Source organism: Mustela nivalis (genome assembly GCF_964662115.1).
Source record: "Mustela nivalis genome assembly, chromosome: 5".
NCBI classification, from domain to species: Eukaryota; Metazoa; Chordata; class Mammalia; order Carnivora; family Mustelidae; genus Mustela; species Mustela nivalis.
In genome coordinates this window covers 157,183,395-157,206,075 of record NC_139024.1, presented here as the reverse complement: position 1 = coordinate 157,206,075, position 22,681 = coordinate 157,183,395, and the positions used below count along the sequence as shown (strand labels likewise).

General features: G+C 38.4%; 2 protein-coding genes across 2 annotated transcripts; both read left to right on the top strand.

Moving 5' to 3' along the window:
* LOC309865339 (olfactory receptor 2W1-like) lies at positions 1–945 on the top strand (the record flags this gene model as incomplete). Its single annotated transcript, XM_082731612.1, has 1 exon — positions 1–945. One exon carries the CDS (start codon positions 1–3, stop codon positions 943–945), a length of 945 nt encoding a protein of 314 aa, XP_082587738.1.
* Positions 946–14,208: 13,263 nt separating this feature from the next.
* LOC309865355 (olfactory receptor 2W1-like) lies at positions 14,209–15,138 on the top strand (the record flags this gene model as incomplete). Its single annotated transcript, XM_082731623.1, has 1 exon — positions 14,209–15,138. The coding sequence occupies one exon, from the start codon at positions 14,209–14,211 to the stop codon at positions 15,136–15,138; it is 930 nt and encodes a 309-aa protein (XP_082587749.1).
* Positions 15,139–22,681: the final 7,543 nt, after the last annotated feature.

Here is a 22,681-nt window from a genome sequence, read left to right as displayed (position 1 = left end):
ATGGACACAAACAATGGAAGTTCCACCACAGATTTCATCCTGCTGGGCTTTTCTGATCGGCCCCAATTTGAACCCATCATCTCTGGGGTGGTCTTCATCTTCTATATTGTGACTCTGGTAGGAAACACAACCATCATTCTGGTATCTTACCTAGACACCCAGCTCCATACACCCATGTATTTCTTCTTATCCAATTTGTCTTTTTTGGATCTCTGCTATGCAACTAGCATTATCCCCCAGATGCTGGTAAATCTATGGGGTCCGACAAGGTCTATTACGTATGGAGGGTGTGTGCTCCAATTCTTCTTTGCCCTTGACCTGGGAGCCACCGAATGTCTTCTCTTGGCTGTGATGGCCTATGACCGCTATGCTGCTGTCTGTCAGCCTCTTCACTACACGGTCATAATGCACCCTCAGCTTTGCCAGAATATGGTGTTCACTGCGTGGTTAGGTGGCCTTTGCAGTTCGTTAATTCTTTGCTCCCTGACTTTGAAATTACCAAGATGTGGCCACCAGGAAGTGGATACCTTCTATTGTGAGATGCCAGCCCTGCTTAAGATAGCCTGCGTCTACTCCAAAGTAATGGAGGTCATTGTCTTTGCTCTCGGGGTGGTACTTCTTCTAGTACCACTATCACTAATTCTCATCTCATATGCAGTAATCACTCAAGCAGTCGTGAGGATCAAGTCAGCAGCAAGGTGGAGTAAGGTCCTTAACACATGTGGTTCCCACCTCACAGTAGTAACTCTGTTTTACGGAACAATCATTTACATGTACATGAGGCCACAGAATAGCACATCCCAAGATGAGGGGAAGTTCCTTTCTCTCTTTTACACAATCATCACACCGACCCTTAACCCTCTGATCTACACTTTAAGAAACAAAGATGTAAAGAGTGCAGTAAAGAGAATACTCTGTGTCAAAAAACGGTCAGCCAAGTCATGAATTAGATGGAAGAGAACTAACAAAATAATATTGACCTTTACCAACAGAACATGAATCAACTCATTTATGCAAAGACTATTTATTGGATGTTTACCATGTACTAAGAATAATAATAAGTACTTTTTTAAAATTTATTTTTTATTTATTTTTGGCATAACAGTATTCATTATTTTTTCACCACACCAAGTGCTCCATGCAATCCGTGCCCTCTATAATACCCACCACCTGGTACCCCAACCTCCCACCCCTCCGCCACCTCAAACCCCTCAGATTGTTTTTCAGAGTCCATAGTCTCTCATGGTTCACCTCCCCTTCCAATTTCCCCCAACTCCCTTCTCCTCTTTAACTCCCCATGTCCTCCATGCTATTTGTTATGATCCACAAATAAGTGAAACCATATGATAATTGACTCTCTCTGCTTGACTGATTTCACTCAGCATAATCTCTTCCAGTCCCGTCCATGTTGCTACAAAAGTTGGGTATTCATCCTTTCTGATGGAGGCATAATACTCCATAGTGTATATGGACCACATATTCTTTATCCATTCGTCCATTGAAGGGTATGTTGGTTCTTTCCACAGTTTGGCGACCATAGCCATTGCTACTATAAACATTGGGGTACAGATGGCCCTTCTCTTCACTACATCTGTATCTTTGGGGAAAATGACAGTACAGACAAAAGGCTGATATCCAGGATCTATAATGAACTCCTCAAACTCAACACACACAAAACAGACAAGCATATCAAAAAATGGGCAGAAGATATGAACAGAGACTTCTCCAATGAAGACATACAAATGGCTACCAGACACATGAAAAAATGTTCATCATCACTAGCCATCAGAGAAATTCAAATTAAAACCACCTTAAGATATCACCTTACACCAGTTAGAATGGCCAAAATTAACAAGACAGGAAACAACATGTGTTGGAGGGGATGTGGAGAAAGGGGAACCCTCTTCCACTGCTGGTGGGAATGCAAGTTGGTGCAGCCTCTTTGGAGAACAGCGTGGAGATTCCTCAAGAAATTAAAAATAGAGCTTCCCTATGACCCTGCAATTGCACTCCTGCGTATTTACCCCAAAGATACAGATGTAGTGAAAAGAAGGGCCATCTGTACCCCAATGTTTATAGCAGCAATGGCCACGGTCGCCAAACTGTGGGAAGAACCAAAATGCCCTTCAACAGACGAATGGATAAGGAAGATGTGGTCCATATAAACTATGGAGTATTATGCCTCCATCAGAAAGGATGAAAACCCAACTTTTGTAGCAACATGGACGGGACTGGAAGAGATTATGCTGAGTGAAATCAGTCAAGCAGAGAGAGTCAATTATCATATGGTTTCACTTATTTGTGGATCATAACAAATAGCATGGAGGACATGGGGAGTTAGAGAGGAGAAGGGAGTTGGGGGAAATTGGAAGGGGAGGTGAACCATGAGAGACTATGGACTCTGAAAAACAATCTGAGGGGTTTGAAGGGGTGGGGGGTGGGAGGTTGGGGTACCAGGTGATGGGTATTATAGAGGGCACAGATTGCATGGAGCACTGGGTGTGGTGAAAAAATAATGAATACTGTTATGCCGAAAATAAATAAAAAATAAATTTTAAAAAATCATTATTGAATATTAGGTACTGACTTTCTAAATAAGTCGGAACTAGACAGAAATTATGAGAGAAGGGAGTTGAGGGAAATTGGAGGGGGAGATGAACCATGAGAGACTATGGAATCTGAAAAACAGTCTGAGGTTTATGAAGGGGCAGGGGGTGAGAGGTTGGGGGAGCCTGGTGGTGGGTATTATGGAGGGCACGTATAGCATGGAGTACTGGGTGTGGTGCATAAATAATGAATTCTGTTTAAAATGGGGGAAATAAAGAGATTATGAGAGAGAGAGAGATACAGACACATAAAGAAATTTCAATTCATACATTTAAAACGCTTCAGGACAAATCACAGGCCACAGAATAGTAAACATATAGTTATGAGATGTGATTAAGTATAGTAATAGAGAAATGTAGAAAGTATTAAGAAGATATTTCACATTGTTTTAATATAGGATTAACAGGATACTAATTGCTTTCTTGCAGAATTCTCATTTTTATTGAAAATAACACTTTCTCTCATCAACCTGATACTTCCAACATTGCCTTTGTGGTGGAGACCAACTACCCATTGATACCCATTCCACCTTCTGCTTATAGTTTTAATTGAGCACCTGGTCAACATACCGTGTATCACATTACTGAGCCTGGCCTCCACCAACAAAAATCCAGGGAAGCAAAGTGTGCAACTCCTGAGTTATCTTCTCAAATGTGAAGCCATTTGCCCTCCCCCTTCCCCATCACACCCAATTCCTCTTGGCTGCAATGAGAGTGTGGAGATAACTAGTTTTGGTGGAAAAAACAACATGGAATAGAACAATAAAATGGAATCAGAACCTCCCACCACCTCTCAGTGTCACCAGATGATTACAGAAGAAATCCTTCTATATTATTGAATATTAAATAAAGCCACTCTATTTTGGTGGTCTTTTAGTTAGAGTAGCCTAACTTTACCCTCCATGATTTGATGAAGATGTTGGGCTTTTTGCTGTAAGGTAGCATGATCCTTCAGTTAGCAGCAACCACATCACTTGGCTCTTTATCAGAATGGACACTCTTGGGCTCACCTCAGACCTACTGAACCAACCATCTGAGAAAGGACCCAGAAACTGATATGTTTTAACTAACAGTTCAGGTGATCAGACAAAAGTTTAGAACAACTGTTACAGAAAATAGGGAGATGTTGAGTTTCTAAACAGAAGACTAAAGTGGTCTTGTGGACTTTAATTTCTTTCCTATAGATGTGTGAAAGAAGGTGGGTAATGGTTTCTCAAGGCTCTTAGAAGAAATGAAGGAAATGAGGAGTTTTCTCTAAATGAAATCAATATAAATGGGTATTCTTTATTTAATACTATCTTCTAGCCCTTTAATTTTATAATATTCTTTCTTTTTTTAGAAAGCAGTCTTTTAACACCTTTATTTAAATCTAATTTAGTTAAAATATACTGTATCATCAATTTCAGGGGTAGAATTTAAGGATTCATCAGTCAAATATAATACCTACTGTTCATTCTATTAAGTGCCCTCCTACTGCCCATTAATCAATTACCCATTCCTCCCACCCACCTCCTCTCCAGCAACCCTCAGTTTGTATCCTAGAGTAAGAGTCTCTCATGGTTTGCCTCCTTCTCACTTTTCATATTATCATTATTATACTATTTGTCCATTCCTTACCCTATGTTCATCTGTCTTACTCCTTAATTCCACATATGAATGAAATCGTATGATAATTGTCTTTACTATCTTATTTCATTTAGCATAATACCCACTAGGACCATAAACATCATCAAACATGACAATATTTCATTACTTTTGATGGTTGATTAATATTACATTGTATATATACACCATCCATTCCTTATCCATTTATCCCTTGATGGATATCTGGGCTCTTTCCATAGTTTGGCTACTGTGGAAATTGCTGATATAAACATTGGGGTGGAAGTGTCCCTTCACATCAATGTGTTTCTATCCTTTGGATAAATACACAGTAGTGCAATTGCTGGGTTTTAAATTAGCTCTATTTTTAACTTTTTGACGATCCTCCATACTGTTTTCCAGAGTGGCTACACCAGCTTGCATTCCCACCAACAGAGTAAAAGGATTCCCCTTTCTCCACATCCTTGCCAACATATGTTGTTTCATGAGTTGTTAATTTTAGCCATTCTCACTGGTGTGAGGTGTCATCTCATTGTGATTTATTTTTTATTTTTTATTTTCAGCATTAACAGTATTCATTATTTTTGCACCACACCCAGTACTCCATGCAATCCGTGCCCTCTATAATACCCATCACCTGGTACCCCAACCTCCCACCCCCTGCACCACTTAAAACCCCTCAGATTGTTTTTCAGAGTCCATAGTCTCTCATGGTTCACCTCCCCTTCCAATTTCCCCCAACTCCCTTCTCCTCTCTAACTCCCCATGTCCTCCATTATATTTGTTATGCTCCACAAATAAGTGAAACCATATGATAATTGACTCTCTCTGCTTGACTGATTTCACTCAGCATAATCTCTTCCAGTCCCGTCCATGTTGCTACAAAAGTTGGATATTCGTCCTTTCTGATGGAGGCATAATACTCCATAGTGTATATGGACCACATCTTCCTTATCCATTTGTCCGTTGAAGGGCATCTTGGTTCTTTCCACAGTTTGGCAATGTCCTCTCAATTGATGCAGAAAAAGCATTTGACAAAATCCAGCATCCATTCCTGATTAAAACGCTTCAAAGTATAGGGATAGAGGGAACATTCCTGAACTTCATAAAATCTATCTATGAAAGTCTTTCTTTCTTTTTTAAAAAGACTTTATGTTATTTACTTATTTGAGAGAGAGAAAAAAAGAGAGCGACAACAAAGCACAAAAGAGTATGAGCATGGGGATCAGTGGAGGGAGAGAGAGAAGCAGACTCCCTATCAAGCAGGGAGCCCAATGTGGGGCTCAATGTCAGGGCTCCAGGATCATGACCTGAGCCAAAGGCAGATGCCCAGCTGAGCCACCCAGGCACCCCTGATTTTCTTTTTCAACATTCTTTGGCTATTTGGGTGTTCTCTGGTTCCATACAAATTTTAGGATTTTTTTTTCCAGTTCTGTGAAAAAAGTTGGTGGTATTTTGATAGGGATTTCATTGAATGTGTAGATTTCTCTGGGTAGCATAAACATTTTAACAATATTCATCCTTTCAATTCATGAGCATGGAATGTTTTCCCATATTTTTGTGTCTTCCTTGATTTCTCTCATAAGAGATCTACAGTTTCCAGAGTACAGATCATTTACCTCTTTGAATAGATTTATTCCCAGGTATCTTATGTATCTTATGGACTTTGGTGCAATTGTAAATGGAACTGATTCCTTCATTTCTCTTTCTTTGTTCTCACTGTTAGAGTATAGGAATGCAAGCTGCTTTTGTACATTGATTTTATATATCAGCATAATCTCTTCCAGTCCCGTTGAATTTGTTGAATTTTCTGTATGTGTTCTAGCAATTTTGGGGTGGAGTCTTTTGAATTTTCTACAGAGTATCACTTCATCTGTGAAGAGTAAAAGTTAAATTTCTCCTTTGCCTACTTGGATGCCTTTTTATTTCTTTTTGCTTTTTGATTGCTGAAGCTAGGACTTCCAGTTCTATGTTGAACAATATTGGTGAAAGCGGACATCCCTGTCACATTCTTAACTTTAGGGAAAATGCTCAGTTTTTCCCCACTGAGTATGATATTTGTTGTGAATATTTAGTATATGGCTTTCATGAAATTAAGGTATGTTCCCTCTATCCCTACACTGTGGAGACTTTTTTTTAATTTATTTATTTTCAGCATAACAGTATTCATTATTTTTGCACCACACCCAGTGCTCCATGCAATCCGCATATAATACCCACCTCTATAATACCCACCACCTGGTACCCCGACCTTCCACCCCCCACCCCTTCAAAACCCTCAGATTGTTTTTCAGAGTCCATAGTCTCTCATGGTTCACCTTACCTTCCAATTTCCCCCAACTCCCTTCTCCTCTCTAACTCCCCATGTCCTCCATGCTATTTGTTATGCTCCACAAATAAGTGAAACCATATGATAATTGACTCTCTCTGCTTGACTTATTTCACTCAGCATAATCTCTTCCAGTCCCATCCATGTTGCTACAAAAGTTGGGTATTCATCCTTTTTTTATCAAGAAAGGACCAGGTGGTGGGCATTAGAGAGGGCACAGATTGCATGGAGCACTGGGTATGGTGAAAAAACAATAAATACTGTTACGCTGAAAAGAAATAAAAAATTTACAAAAAAAAAAAAAAAGAAAGAAAGGATCCTGTATTCTGTCAAATGCTTTTTCTGCATCTATGGAGAGGATCATAAAGTTCTTGCCCTTTCTTTTACTAATATTGTGTATAACTTTGACTGATTTGCAAATGTTGAACCAAACTTGCCTCCCAGGAATAAATCCCACCTGGTCATGGTGAATAATTCTTTTAAGGTAGCGTTGGATCCTACTAGCTACTATTTTAGTAAGAATTTTTGCATCCTTGTTCATCAGGGATATTGGACGTAATTCTCCTTTTTGATGGGGTCTTTGTGCGATTTCAGGATCAAGGTAATGCTGGCCTCATAAAATTAGTTTGGAAGTTTTCCTCCCACTCCTTTTTCTGGAACACCTTCATAAGAATAAGTATTATTTCTTCCTTAAATGTTTGGGAGTATTCCAATGGGATAGCATTGACCCTGGACTCGTGTTTATTGGGAAACTTTTTATTATTGTTTCAATTTTTTCCTGGTTAGGGGTATGTTCAGGTTTTCTATTTCTTCCTGTTTCAGTTTTGGTGGTTTATATGTTTCTAAAAATGCATCCACTTCTTTCAGACTGCCCAATTTCTTGGCATAGAATTAATTGGTCATAACATTAATATTCTGTTATAATTGCTTGTATTTCTTTGGTGTTGGTTGTGATCTCTCCCTCATTCATGTGATTTTACTTATTTGGGTCATTTCTCTTTTCTTTTTCGTAAGTCTGGCCAGGGATATATCAATCTTATTAATTCTTTCAAATAATCAGCTCCCAGTTTGTGGGATTTTTTCTACTGTTCTTTTGATTTCTTTTTTTTATTATTTTTTATTTCTTTTCAGCATAACAGTATTCATTGTTTTTGCACCACACCCAGTGCTCCATGCAATCCATGCCCTCTCCAAATACCCACCACCTGGTTCCCCCAACCTCCCACCCCCCACCCTTTCAAAACCCTTAGATTGTTTTTCAGAGTCCATAGTCTCTCATGGTTCACCTCCCCTTCCAATTTCCCTCAACTCCCTCTAATCTTTATTTCTCTTCTCCTTCTGGATGTAGGCTTTATTTGCTGTTCTTTCTCCAGCTCCTTTAGGTATAAGATTAGGTTCTGTATTTGAGCAAATAATCCTAAAATTTGTATGGAATCAGAAGAGACCCCGAATCGCTAAGGAAATGTTGAAAAACAAAAATAAAGCTGGGGGCATCACGTTACCTGATTTCAAGCTTTACTACAAAGCTGTGATCACCAAGACAGCATGGTACTGGCATAAAAACAGACACAGACCAGTGGAACAGAGTAGAGAGCCCAGATATGGACCCTCAACTCTATGGTCAAATAATCTTCAACAAAACAGGAAAAATATACAGTGGAAAAAAGACAGTCTCTTCAATAAATGGTGCTGGGAAAACTGGGCAGCTATATGTAGAAGAATGAAACTCGACCATTCTCTTACACCATACACAAAGATAAACTCAAAATGGATAAAAGACCTCAATGTGAGACAGGAATCCATCAGAATTCTAGAGGAGAACATAGGCAGTAATCTCTTCAATATCAGCCACAGCAACTTCTTTCAAGATATGTCTCCAAAGGCAAAGGAAACAAAAGTGAAGATGAACTTTTGGGACTTCATCAAAATCAAAAGCTTCTGCACAGGAAAGGAAACAATCAAGAAAACAAAGAGGCAACCCACGGAATGGGAGAAGATATTTGCAAATGACAGTACAGACAAAAGGTTGATATCCAGGATCTATAATGAACTCCTCAAACTCAACACACACAAAACAGGCAATCATATCAAAAAATGGGCAGAAGATATGGACAGACACTTCTCCAATAAAGACATACAGATGGCTATCACTAGCCATCAGGGAGATTCAAATTAAAACTACATTGAGATATCACCTTACACCAGTTAGAATGGCCAAAATTAGCAAGACAGGAAATTTTTCTTGTTTCTTGAGAAAGGTCTTGTATTACTTTATACTTCTCTTTTAGGGCAGGCCTTGCTGCATCCCAAAGGTTCTAAACTGTTGTTTTTTCATTCTCATTTGCTTCCATGAATATTTTTAATTCTTCTTTAATTTCCTGGTTGACACATTCATTCTTTACTAGGATGTTCTGTAACCTGTGTTCCTTCCAAAATTTCTCCTGCGATTAAGTTCAAGTTTTAAACACTATGGTTTGAGGATATGGAAGGATATAAACAATAAATCCTGGAACACTGAAAAAATAAAATTAAATCATAAAAGAAGAATATTCAGGATAAAGATATTGTCCATATATACTATGGAGCATTATGCCTCTATCAGAAAGGATGAATACCCAACATTTGTAGCAACATGGACAGGACAGGAGAAGATTATGCTGAGTGAAATAAGTCAAGCAGAGAGAGTCAATTATCATGTGGTTTCACTTATTTGTGGAGCATAACAAATAGCATGGAGGACATGGGGAGATGGAGAGGAGAAGGGAGTTGGGGGAAATTGGAAGGGGAGGTGAACCTTGAGAGACTATGGACTCTGAAAAACAATCTGAGGGGTTTGAAGGGGCGGGGGGTGGGAGGTTGGGGGATCCAGGTGGTGGGTATTATAGAGGGCACGGATTGCATGGAGCACTGGGTGTGGTGCAAAAATAATGAATACTGTTACGCTGAAAAAATAAAAAATAAAGAAAGGATGAATACCCAACTTCTGTATGCTGAGTGAAATAAGTCAAGCAGAGAGTCAATTATCATGTGGTTTCGCTTATTTGTGGAGCATTACAAATAACAAGGAGGACATAGGGAGATGGAGAGGAGAAGGGAGTTGAGGGAAGTTGGAAGGGAAGGTGAACCATGAGAGACTATGGACTCTGAAAAACAATCTGAGGGTTCTGAAGGGGCGGGGGGGGTGGGAAGTTGGGGGAGCCAGGTGGTGGGTATTATGGAGAGCACGTATGGCGTGGAGCACTGGGTGTGGTGCATAAACAATGAATTCTGTTGCCTGAAAATAAATTAATTTTTAAAAAATGAAAAAAAAAAAGATGAAATCAGAGAGGGAGACAAACCATAAGAAGCTCTGAATCATAGGAAACAACTGAGGGCTTCTGTAGGGGAGGGAGATGAGGGGATGGGTAACTGAGTGATAGACATTAAGGAGGGCACATGATGTAATGAGTGTTATATACATGATGTAATGAGTATATTTAAGACTGCTGAATCACTGACCTCTACCTCTGAAACCAATAACGCATCATATGTTAATTACTTGATTTTAAATTTTTTTAAATGGAAAAAATTAAAAATCCCTTACAAAATTAAAACAAAACAAAAAGTCCAGCTAAATGTGTTAATTTTTATATAAATTATTAATATTATATTTTCAATCTTCAATAGTAAATTACATACATAAACAAACCCATTTCTGAATTTAATTTCCATGGAGGATTCTAAAAGGAAAAATAAAGACAAAAAGAACAGGTGAAACCCAATGTCTTAAGGGAATCGCTCCTAAAATGGTTATTTGGATAGGCCTCTGACCATGGTCTAAGTCCTATTAATCCCTCTGTGGGGCACTAGTCCCTAGGGTCTACACCACCTTAACTTACTAGCCTTTAAGTCCTACATAAACACTTCTTTGAGTACACGTGAACAAGTGTAGGGCTCTCCTGGTTTAATTAGGCAGAGATCCACCCACAAATGTGTCTCTAACAGGAGTGTATATAAAAAAATTGCAAATATCCCATCAAAAATACATTCAACGAACGAAATTCATCAGCTTTTCCACCAGTCCCACATTTAGTTTTTCTTCAACATTCACATTAGAGACCTCATTGAACATTAGTGCAGCTGTTGCATTTAAACACAAAAGTGATCTAATTGTTAGAACAAGTAGTCGGGACTAATCAGTATTTCATGAACTCAGTAACTTGTCAAAGAAGAATCCTTCTGATTACTGCTGAAATGAAGGCTCGTCATCATGGGAAGATGGCTACCTTTGGACTATGTAAGAATATGACAGCTGTGAACTCTTCCCTCCTGAAATGTAAATATGTTCTAATTTTCCTTCTAGTTTACTCTCCACATCATTCTGTACATTCAAATTATGTTTAAATATGTTTGCTTCATTTGTGTTATGTTTCATAGAACAACATACAATTGCATGAAGGATAATTCCAGCTTAACACTTCCAGTGAGTACCTGAGTTCCCATGTGACCCAAAGTGCCAACTCAGCTGTTAATGTTTTTCCCCCTGTTAAACCAAGCAAACATATATTTTAGGAACTATACACGCCTCATGGATGCTCACTGTCTTCTTCACACACCTATGGTATAGTGTTCACGGCTCAGCTCATAATCAAAGGTATTTGATAAACCATAGTGAGTCCAATGGATGGCAACCGGGAAGTGTACTAATTGAACATAATACAGTGTTAGAAGCAGCCGAAAGCCATCAAACACTTAGTCTAGGAATATAGACCTAAAAGTATATTTGATAAGAGATTCCAATATTAAAAGAAACTCAAAAGACATATAAAAAACTTTTAATGAGCCCAACTAAACAATATTGTCTACAGGTGCACATTTGCATAATCAAGCTACTAAATACAAGAAGATTACTAATGGCACCTTAGTGGCGCGGTTGTTTAAGGGTTCGACTCTTGGTTTGGGGCCAGGGTGAGAGCTCAGCGTCATGAGATCGAGCCATGCCTCAGCCTCTGTGCTCAGCATAGCCTGCGTGAGTTTCTCTCTCCCTCTCCATCTGCCCCTTCCCCCCATGCTCTCTCTCTCACTCTCTAAAATATATACATTTTTTAAAAATTTGTAAACTAGGTGAGTATTATAAACATCAGAATAGTATTATAAACATCAATAGTTTGAAGGGGCGGGAGGTGGGAGGTTGGGGAAACCAGGTCGTGCTTATTGGAGAGGGCATGGATTGCATAGAGACTGGGTGTGATGCAAAAACGATGAATACTGTTACACTGAAAATAAATTTAAAAAAAAAATAATAGTGGATAGTTTGAGAAAGAGGGAAGTGTAATGATCAGGACCAACATGAAGAGAAGTTCCTGGGGTGCTTGGCAAGATTTTATTTCTTGATGTGCCTGCTAGTTACAAGAACATTCACCTTCACTCATCAAGCCTTTGTTTTCTTCTGCATCTATGTTTTTTTGTATAATAAAACTGTTCTTCATAATGAAGCCATGTTGAATCGACATATTCTCTGTTATTTCCAGAATAAAGAAAAAGCATCAGTCTTGGATGTTAAGGAGGCATCTCTGAGCTCAACACAAAGAGTAGGGATGAGGCACAGATTAAAGGCACAGAGCTATGAAGCTCTGAAAACTGGAGTCTGTGGGTATTCCGTGGAAGACCTCCATCCTAAGGCAGAAGGCTGGATCACACTTTCTAAGTCTATTTCAGCTCTAAAGTTCTGTGACCTTTTAATTCCCAGCACTATCCCAGACTTATGTGGTCAAAGGATGCCCAGTGCATTTTGTAACCTACACAGGTTGGGATCTAAGTCCTCTGTCCTCTCCTGCCTCTGGGATTATCGGTTTAGTATGTACACCGTGCTTGTGGTCACTTTTGTGTACATGAGTGTGTGTGCATTTGAAAAGTTATGCAAACATGAAGTTTTATGCATTCAGGTTCAGTTCCAGACCATCATGGTAGAATCACCAGGTGAAAAATGATGACAGGAAGGAGTGAATACAGTGACAATAATAATTTGTGGGTAGATTAATACAATTTTTAATTTTGAGAGTTAATATGAACCAAACAGTGCTTTCACAATTACTAAATCCCACCACCTCCTTTTGAGGAACATTATTATCTTCACTGAACATATAAGGAAGCTGATGTGAAAAAATAACATAACTGCCCAAGGACACATTACCGCCAACTAGTGAACCTGGGCTTTGACACCAAACTCTGAGTCTAAAATCTGTGCACTTAACCACTATGCCCAACTTAGCAGTCATCCATCACATAAAAACATCACATTCATTAATTAAATTAAATTCCATTTTGTATTGAGAAAAGCTATATCCCCTATCTCATGCTACTTGGTAGTAACAGTTCTTTTTCATGATAATAATATTTTCATGTTCTGACTAAACTGCTTGTAACAACCATTTATGGTAGGTAATTTAATTCACCTTATTTTACTGTAATGACAGCAAGTAAAGTTATTATTCCTGGTCACAAACACAGAACAAATATAAACTACCCTATTTCTGATGTTTACGGCCAGAAATTCTATGCAAAAAAAACACAAATTTACAAATCAAAAAAATAAATAAAAACTAAAAAACATTTATAAACTAATTCAATCAATAAAATTCTGTCTATAAAGTGATATGATAAACTATTCAGAAATAGTGAAATTTATGTGTTCCTTATCTCTTTTCTGAATTCTTAGAGAACTAAAATGGTTTTACCTACAGAGGTCTGAAGCAAGCAGAGCATTGACTCATTTGTGGAACTGGGACATTCCACAAAGAAAAACAACTCACTGACTGTTTACTGAACTGCTTCTTGTTCCAGTTACCTGCCAACATAATTTTGCAGTATGGCCAGGTGAGTTGGAGCTAACTCAGGTGGTTGCTGTGTGTGGGTGGTAACCAAACGTTTCTGGAATTAGTTCAATCTTTAACTCTGCAACAAATCAGTAAGGCTATTTAAATGCTATACAGCAGTCATGAATGGCGTTCTAAGAAATATGGGTCCTCTGTACACAGAAAAGAAGGCTAATAGGAAAGATGATTTTTCCTGGCATCAAAAAAGGTCAGTAGAGTGGGGAACAGCAAAACTGATAAAGGAACAGCAGTGTCTGCCATGTTGAAGAGGAGGGAAATCAAGGAAGGGACAGTGACCGTAATGGCCGGAATGAACACATTTGAAAACGAATATGGAAACTGATCCTGCTGCCAAACACTAAAGATTGTCCCTAGGAAGTGGGTCCCTTAACTTTTTACCTGAAATTCCACTTCTTGGGTAAGGCAAAAATTTGTCATGACCAAGTATGCTTATGTCACAATTTCAACAAGGAACAACTCTTCCAATCTTAATCTTAAATTTATGGATTTATCACTTAACCAAATCACACAGAAACATAGGTGACATGGCATTATTAACCCATTTCAATGATTTATAACTCGGTGCGACTGGGTTTGCCATATATTATTTTTAGAACCACTCTGGTCATGAGTAAACACAGAGAGGCTTTGGGCAAGGAGCACAGGGAGTGTTAACAGAGGTGGTCCAAATGGGAGAGAGCACACAAACAACTGAACTGGGGATACTCATGGTAAGCTACATGGCAAGCTATTTCTGCCTAGGGCTGATGCTATTGTGATTACCACCATCTTGTCTCCTAGACTTTCCTAAGGAGCCATGGATACAAACAATGGAAGTTCCACCACAGATTTCATCCTGCTGGGCTTTTCTGATCGGCCCCAACTAGAACCGATCATCTCTGGGGTGGTCTTCATCTTCTATATTGTGACTCTGGTAGGAAACACAACCATCATTCTGGTATCTTACCTAGACACCCAGCTCCATACGCCCATGTATTTCTTCTTATCCAATTTGTCTTTTTTGGATCTCTGCTATACGACTAGCATTATCCCCCAGATGCTGGTAAATCTATGGGGTCCGACAAGGTCTATTACGTATGGAGGGTGTGTGCTCCAATTCTTCTTTGCCCTTGACCTGGGAGCCACCGAATGTCTTCTCTTGGCTGTGATGGCCTATGACCGCTATGCTGCTGTCTGTCAACCTCTTCACTACACGGTCATAATGAACCCTCAGCTTTGCCAGAATATGGTGCTCACCACGTGGTTAGGTGGCCTTGGCAGTGCATTAATTCTTTGCTCCCTGACTTTGAAATTACCAAGATGTGGCCACCGGGAAGTGGATAATTTTTTCTGTGAGATGCCAGCATTGATCAAGATGTCTTGTGTCTACTCAAAAGTAATTGAGGTCATTCTCTTTGCTCTCGGGGTGATATTTCTTCTAGTACCTCTATCACTAATTCTCATCTCATATGCAGTAATCACTCAAGCAGTCGTGAGGATCAAGTCAGCAGCAAGGTGGAGTAAGGTCCTTAACACATGTGGTTCCCACCTCACAGTAGTAACTCTGTTTTATGGAACAGCCATTTACATGTACATGAAGCCACAGAATAGCACCTCCCAAGATGAAGGAAAGTTCTTTACTCTCTTTTACACAATCATCACACCCACCCTTAACCCTCTGATCTACACTTTAAGAAACAAAGATGTGAAGAGGGCAGTAAAGAGAATACTGTGTGTTGAAAAATGACCAGCCAAGTCGTGAGTTACATGGAAGAGAGCTAGTAAATGATACTGACTTTTACCAACAAAAGATGAATTGATTCTTTTCTGCAAAGAGCATTTATTGGGTGTTACCACTGTACCAAGAATTGTACTAATTAATGGCACTGTAAATAAGTATAAAGAGAGAAAAATTTTAAGGAGATAAAGATACAGACACATAAAGAAACTTCAATTCATACACTTAGAATCCTTCAAGACTAATCAAGATCAGTAGACAACTAAACATATAATTATGAAATGTGGTTAAATACAGTAATCGAGATATGTACAAAGTATTAACATTTCACATAGAAATTATTTTAATATAGGATTACACCATACACTAATTTTTTCCTTTCCTCACTGACCAATTTTATAGGTATACCCTCTCTTCATCTACCTGATACTGATATTGGGGCTTCTGTACTGGAGATCATCTGCCCACTAATACCCATTCCAACTTCTCCTAGTTTTAACTGGACACAGGGCCACAAAGTGTGTATCGCATTTCTGAGCCTGGCCTTCACCAAAACAATGCCAGGGAAGCAATGTGTGTAACTCCTGGGTTATCTTCTCAAATATGAAGCCACTTGCTCTCACCCTTCTCACTCCCCTTCATCTTGGCTAGAATGTCAATGTGGAGCGTACCTAGCTTTACCAAAAGCCCTAATAAGGAATGGAAAAATAACATGGAAACATCCATCCCTGCAGCAGAGAATGTCTCCAGACTATTACAGGAGGAAAAGCTTCTATATTATTTTAATATTAATTAAGCTCTTTACTTTAGGCTCTCTCTGTTAGAGTAGCTTAACTTTTACCCTCTGTGGCCTGATAAGGAGTTTGAGTGTTTCCTATAAGGTAGCATGCCCTTGGACCACCGGCAATAGCATCACTTGGCCCCTTATCAGTAATGCACACTCTTGGGCCCTCCTCAGACCTACTGAACCAACCATCTACAATGGACCCAGCAACTGATATTTTTAACAAACACTACAGGTATTAGTCTAAACTTTCAGAACCACTATTATAGAGAATAGGGAGATGTTAAGTCTCTAAACAGAAAATTAACAGGGCTTTACAGATTTTAATTAATTTCTTTCCCAAACACCTGTGAAAGTAGGTGAGTAATGGTTTCTCTAGGCTCTTAGATAAGAGAAATGAAGGAAATGAGGAGTATCACCTAAAAGAAATCCATATAAAAGGGTATTCCTTATTTAATAGTATCTTCTTACTCTGCTTTTATATTTTTTTCTTTTATTAAATTAAGGTGGTAATAGATGGTAATTTTTTGGAAAGGGGCTTGATGTTCTTATTTGGCAAAAGAACTTAGCAATCTCATGTTTGTTCCCCATATGTTTTTACTTTGCTTTACTGGTAAATACATTCAAACTCTGATAATCTGGACGCTGGAGAGAGAAATACTCCCTTCGATACAAGATGACCATTTCAAGAGACTGGAAATCCTCTCTGCACAAGACAGTCCTCACATTTATAGGGTCCTTGCTCTGTGATTTCAAGGTCAAGTAAACTGCCATCCACCTGGAGTGCTGGGTAGGAGTACAGGGTTTGTAAGGCTTAACGGTCTTTTCTCTCCTGTCTTCAAACCTTGTGGTTCCCAGGATTCCACAGGGAAAACACTATACCTTTATTTATAGTTTTAATTCCTTTTTGCAGGTAACTTTAAAATCGTCAGATGTGTAAGCCTTGGCAATAATGAGGAATCTGAGAGAGGGTGATGATACCCAAAGACAGGAAGCCCTAGAGACAATAGAAACTTTATGGTGTTCTAAGGACTTGGGAGGAGAAATGTACGGAATGGTGGCAGTGTGGCCCTTGGAAATGAATATCACCTCTTCTTTGTGGTGACATGCTTGTCCCCAATCTTGATAACCTACTGATTTATCACTTACAAACCTCTCACGAGACTCCTAAACCCAGTTATAATCTTACCTCTGCATAGAAATTCTTACAAATCTCATCAATCTGCCCTTTGAGTGATTTATCTGATGTGAATTCATACCTTGGGAGAAATACAAATTTTAGGATTATTTGTTCCAGCTCTTTGAAAAATGCCAGTGGAATTTTGATTGGGATGGCATTGAAAGTATAGATTGCTCTAGGCAGTATAGATATTTTAACAATATTTATTCTTCTGATCCATGAGCATGGAGAGTTTTCCACTTAAGTGGAATTTAATTCCCTCCAAAACCAGTCCCTGCCACTATTATGGCATTACCTCATTTTATATACTTGTCTGTATGTATGTTTGGGGAAAGGCATTGGTGAGCTTTTCAACAACATAGAACCTCTTACTCATGTGTGATTATCCTGTGTCTAAATTGGCTTCTGACATGAACTACATGTTTAATAAATACAGAGAATGAATAAGTGAATGGATATTTTCTTAATAAATATACATGAAATGTTCTTATTCTTTTTTTTTAAAAGATTTTATTTATTTATTTATTTGACAGAGAGAGATCACAAGTAGGCAGAGAGGCAGGCAGAGAGAGAGGAGGAAGCAGGCTCCCTGCTGAGCAGAGAGCCTGATGCGGAGCTTGATCCCAGGACTCTGAGCCTAAGGCAGCGGCTTAACCCACTGAGCCACCCAGGCGCCCCGAAATGTTCTTATTCTACAGAGTATAACAAATATTCATTGGGCAATGAATACATGAGCAACATCTTTAGGCTTTAAACATTTAGAACATTTGCAACACCTGACAACTAAAAGAAGGGAAAGATACTCTAGGTTTTCTTTCACCCTCATAATATTATGGAATCCTTTTAAGTGTGTATTTGGACGTGAGAAAAACAGGAAGAATAAAAGAAAAAGTTTCTCAATTATCTCATAACCTAGAAATAATGACTGCTAACTCTTTAGTTGATTTCCTTTTAAATTATTTCCTTCCATATTAAAGTTTTAGTCACACTGAGTAGCTGATTCATAGGATTAGAAGTTCTAGCAACAGCAATCAGACAACAAAGAGAAATAAAAGGTATCCAAATTGGCAAGGAAGAAGTCAAACTCTCTCATGATACTTTATATGGAAAACCCAAAAGACTCCACCCCCAAACTACTAGAACTCATACAGCAATTCAGTAATGTGGCAAGATACAAAATCAATGCACAGAAATCAGTTGCTTTCTTATACAATAACAATGAAACACAGAAGGGGAAATTAGAGAATCAATTCCATTTACTACAGCACCAAGAACTGTAAGATACCTGGGAATAAACCTAACCAGAGAGGTAAAAGATCTGTAATCGAGGAACTACAGAACACTCATGAAAGAAATTGAAGAAGGAATAAAAAGATGAAAAAACACTCCATGCTCATGGATCAGAAGAATAAATATTGTTAAAATATCTATACTGCCTAGAGCAATCTATACTTTCAATGCCATCCCAATCAAAATTCCACTGGCATTTTTCAAAGAGCTGGAACAAATAATCCTAAAATTTGTATTTCTCCCAAGGTATGAATTCACATCAGATAAATCACTCCCAAGGGCAAGTGATTGGTGGCCTTTGAAAGAGCAACTGTATGTGAACAGACATGCGGTATAACTGTGATGTGAAAATGTCACAGGGAAGAAGTTGACAGTGACAAGACTGGAAAAACAATGTTACACTGTTATAGCACATGCTTGTCCCTGTCCACACAGATGACAGAGATCTGTGAGACAACATGATGGATGAGGAAACATACCCAGGCTCCAGCACCTGGAGGAAAGTGTGAATGGTCTTCTAGGTAAGTGACTGACATCTTGGACCCAAGGATGGCTTCAGTTAATCAGGGCCAAGTGCTGGAGATTCCCTGGAATAACATTTAAAAGTTTTATAACACAAAGAATAATTGTGAGTTTGGGGAAACACACATCTCACTTTTCCTGGTTGTATCAGTTATCTGCTGCCACATAAACACTTATTTTAATTCTTTATTTAAATGCAACTTAGTTAATATATACTGTTTTATTAGTTTCAGGAGTAGAGTTCAGTGATTCATCCGTTTCATATAACACCCAGTGCTCATTACATCAAGTGCCATCCTTAATGCCCGTCACCCAGTTACCCCATCCGCACACCAACCTCCACTCCAGCAACCCTCAGTTTGTTTACGATAGCTCAGAGTTTCTATGGCTTGCCTCCCTCTCTATTTTTATTGTGTTTTATTTTTCCTTCCCTTCTCCTATGTTCCTCTGTTTTGTTTCTTAAATTCTACATATGAATGAAATCATATGGTATTTGTCATTCTCTGCCTGACTTACTTCACTTAGCATAATACTCTCTAGTTCCATCCGCATCATTGCAAATGGCAAGATTTCACTCTCTTTGATGGCTGAGTGATACTCTATTCTCTATAGACACCACATCCTCTTTATCCGTTCATCTCAAAGGACATCTGGGCTTTTTCCATATCTTAGCTACAGTGGACATTACTGCTATGAACAGTGGGGTGCAGGTGTCCCTTCAACTCACTATGTTTGTATCCTTTGGATAAATGCCTAGTAGTATAATTGCTGGGTTATAGGGTAGCTCTATTTGGAAAACAGCATGGGGGTTCCTCAAGAAGATAAAAACAGAGCTACTCAATGACCACATAAATACTTTTTTAAAGATAAAGCAGGACGGCTAGAAATATATTATTTTATATTAGTATTGTGTTATAACATACAGCATATGTAATAGAATATTACTCAGCCATATAAAAGAATGAAATCTTAACATTTGCAATGATGTGGATAGATCTAGAGTATAATGCTAAGCAAAATGAGAGTCAGAGAGAGACAAATACCATTATGACTTCACTTGAAGTGGAATTTAAGAACCAAACTATAGAGAACAAACTGATGGGTACTACAGAGGTGGTGGGAGGATGGGTGAAACAGGTGAAGGCGATGGAGAGTACACTTATCTTAATGGGCACTGAGTAATGTATAGAATTTTTGAATCTATGGAATATATAGAATTGTTGCATATTGTATACCTGAAACTAATATAATACTGGGTATTAACTATACTGGATTTAAAAGAATTTTTTTAATTAGGGAAAAAAAGAAATGACAGAATAGGTTGAATATCCCTTCCCCACAATTCTGAAACTAAAATTCTGTTCATGACTCTGTTGGCAACAAACCTGTCCTAAATAGATATGAGGCTATTTCTGCTCCCAGCTTTCAGTTCAGTTAAACAAAGTCAGATCAGTGTTAAAACAATTCCTTTGCAATAGAGAATAATATTAGCTACATGTCATTTGTCATTTCTTCAGAGAATACTCATTATTAACACTTTATAAAACTATGCATTTTCTTTGGAGGATTCAAAAGAAATTAGACTCTGTTTTAGATGCACTGGTGGAATCAAAGGAAATATGTGAAAGAATAACTTAAAGTTCATCATTTTAAGTGCACATTTAGAGTAGCCATGTGAAAAGAATGGGTCACATTTTATGTTCATGTTAGTCAACAAAAATAACAGTGGGAAAGTTTCTGTCCTTTGTATCAGTTATCTTTCAGGGAAGAAATGTTCCATGAATTCTGAGCACAAATATGGCCTATTGCTTTTCTTTATTATCATTACTTTCCAATATATTCATCAGCCCCCAGTTGTAGTATTACCAGAATGTCCAGTGCCTGCATTTTGGGCTCCCCTTCCCCATGAATGGTCACCAAATTTCAAATCCCAAAAGTAAGTGTCTCAGTGTGCATGCCAAACAGGAAACACCCTGTGTTAAGTGCACTAATTCCATTACTGCTTAGTGCCATATGTGCCATGGTGCCTATTGGGATCCCACAGGTGCACAGGAACTAGTGTGGGATGATGGTTCTTTAGGTATAAGCCCTGACCATTCCTATCATAAGGAGGACCAGTATTCCAAGTCTCTGAACCAGCTTCAGTGGACCTCCTCAGAAGGCACACTCCCTCTCCAAATTTTCATGACAGTGCATCCCAGTGAGCCCTGTGTTCAGTCTCTGAGCTGGCTGATACACCAGCATGATAGAGGCCTTTGTGACAAGCCCACAGCTAACATCACACTCAACAATGGATGTCCGCCCTGACCACTTCTATTCAACACAGTACTTACTAGAAGTCCTAGCCAGAAGAACAAAGCAAGAAAAAGAAATAAAAGCATCTAAATCAGAAAGGAAGAAATAACTGTCTGTATGTGCAGATGACATGATATCCTACATAGAAAATCCTAAAGACTCCACCAAAAAACTGTTGGAACTACTGACCAAATTCCGTAAAGTTGCAGATATAAAATCAATATACAAATATACATCATTTGTATAGACTAATAACAAACTACCAGAAAGGGAAATCAAGAAAATTAATCTCACTTGCATCTAGAAGAATAAAAGAGGTAGGAATAAATTTCACCAAGAACCTGAAAGACCTACACACTGAACACTGTAAGAATTGATTATAATAATTGAAGACACAAATAAATGATCATGGCTTGGAAAAATATTGTTAAAATGAACATACTTCCTAAAGCGAGCTACAGATTCGATGCAATCCCTACCAAAATTCCAATGCCATTTCTCACAGAAATACAAACTAACAGTCCTAACATTTGTATGGAACCACAAAAGAACCTGAATCATGAAAGAACCACAAAGTTTAAAGCATCACATTTCCTGATGTCAACTACATTACAAGGCCATACTAACTACAGCTGTGTGGTATTAAATAAAAACATACACATAGATCAATGGAATAATAGAGAAATCCCAGAAAGAAATTCATACATAATATGGGCATTTAATTTTTTATTATATATACATAATAGGACTATTACTTATCCATGAGAATGGACACCTTGACACTGGCAACACAGATGGGCCTTGAGGGCATTATGCCAAGTGAGATAAGTTAAAGACAAATACTGCATGATATTACTTATATGTGGATTTTTTTTTGATGAATAAAATAAATATTTATTCTCTCCATACATAAATAAGTTTATTTCTTCAACTGTTAAAGCTAAATCATTTATTTTTTTTAATTTTTTATTTTTTATAAACATATATTTTTATCCTCAGGGGTACAGGTCTGTGAATCACCAGGTTTACACACTTCACAGCACTCACCAAAGCACATACCCTCCCCAATGTCCATAATCCCACCCTCTTCTCCCAAACCCCCTCCCCCCAGCAACCCTCAGTTTGTTTTGTGAGATTAAGAGTCACTTATGGTTTGTCTCCCTCCCAATTCCATCTTGTTTCATTTATTCTTCTCCTACCCACTTAAGCCTCCATGTTGCATCACCACTTCCTTATATGTGGATCTTTATAAAAGAGTCAAGCCTTCAACGGATGAATGGGTAAGGAAGATGTGGTCCATATACACTATGGAGTATTATGCCTCCATCAGAAAGGATGAATCCCCAACTTTTGTAGCAACATGGACGGGACTGGAAGAGATTATGCTGAGTGAAATAAGTCAAGCAGAGAGAGTCAATTATCATATGGTTTCACTTATTTGTGGAGCATAACAAATAGCATGGAGGACATGGGGAGTTAGA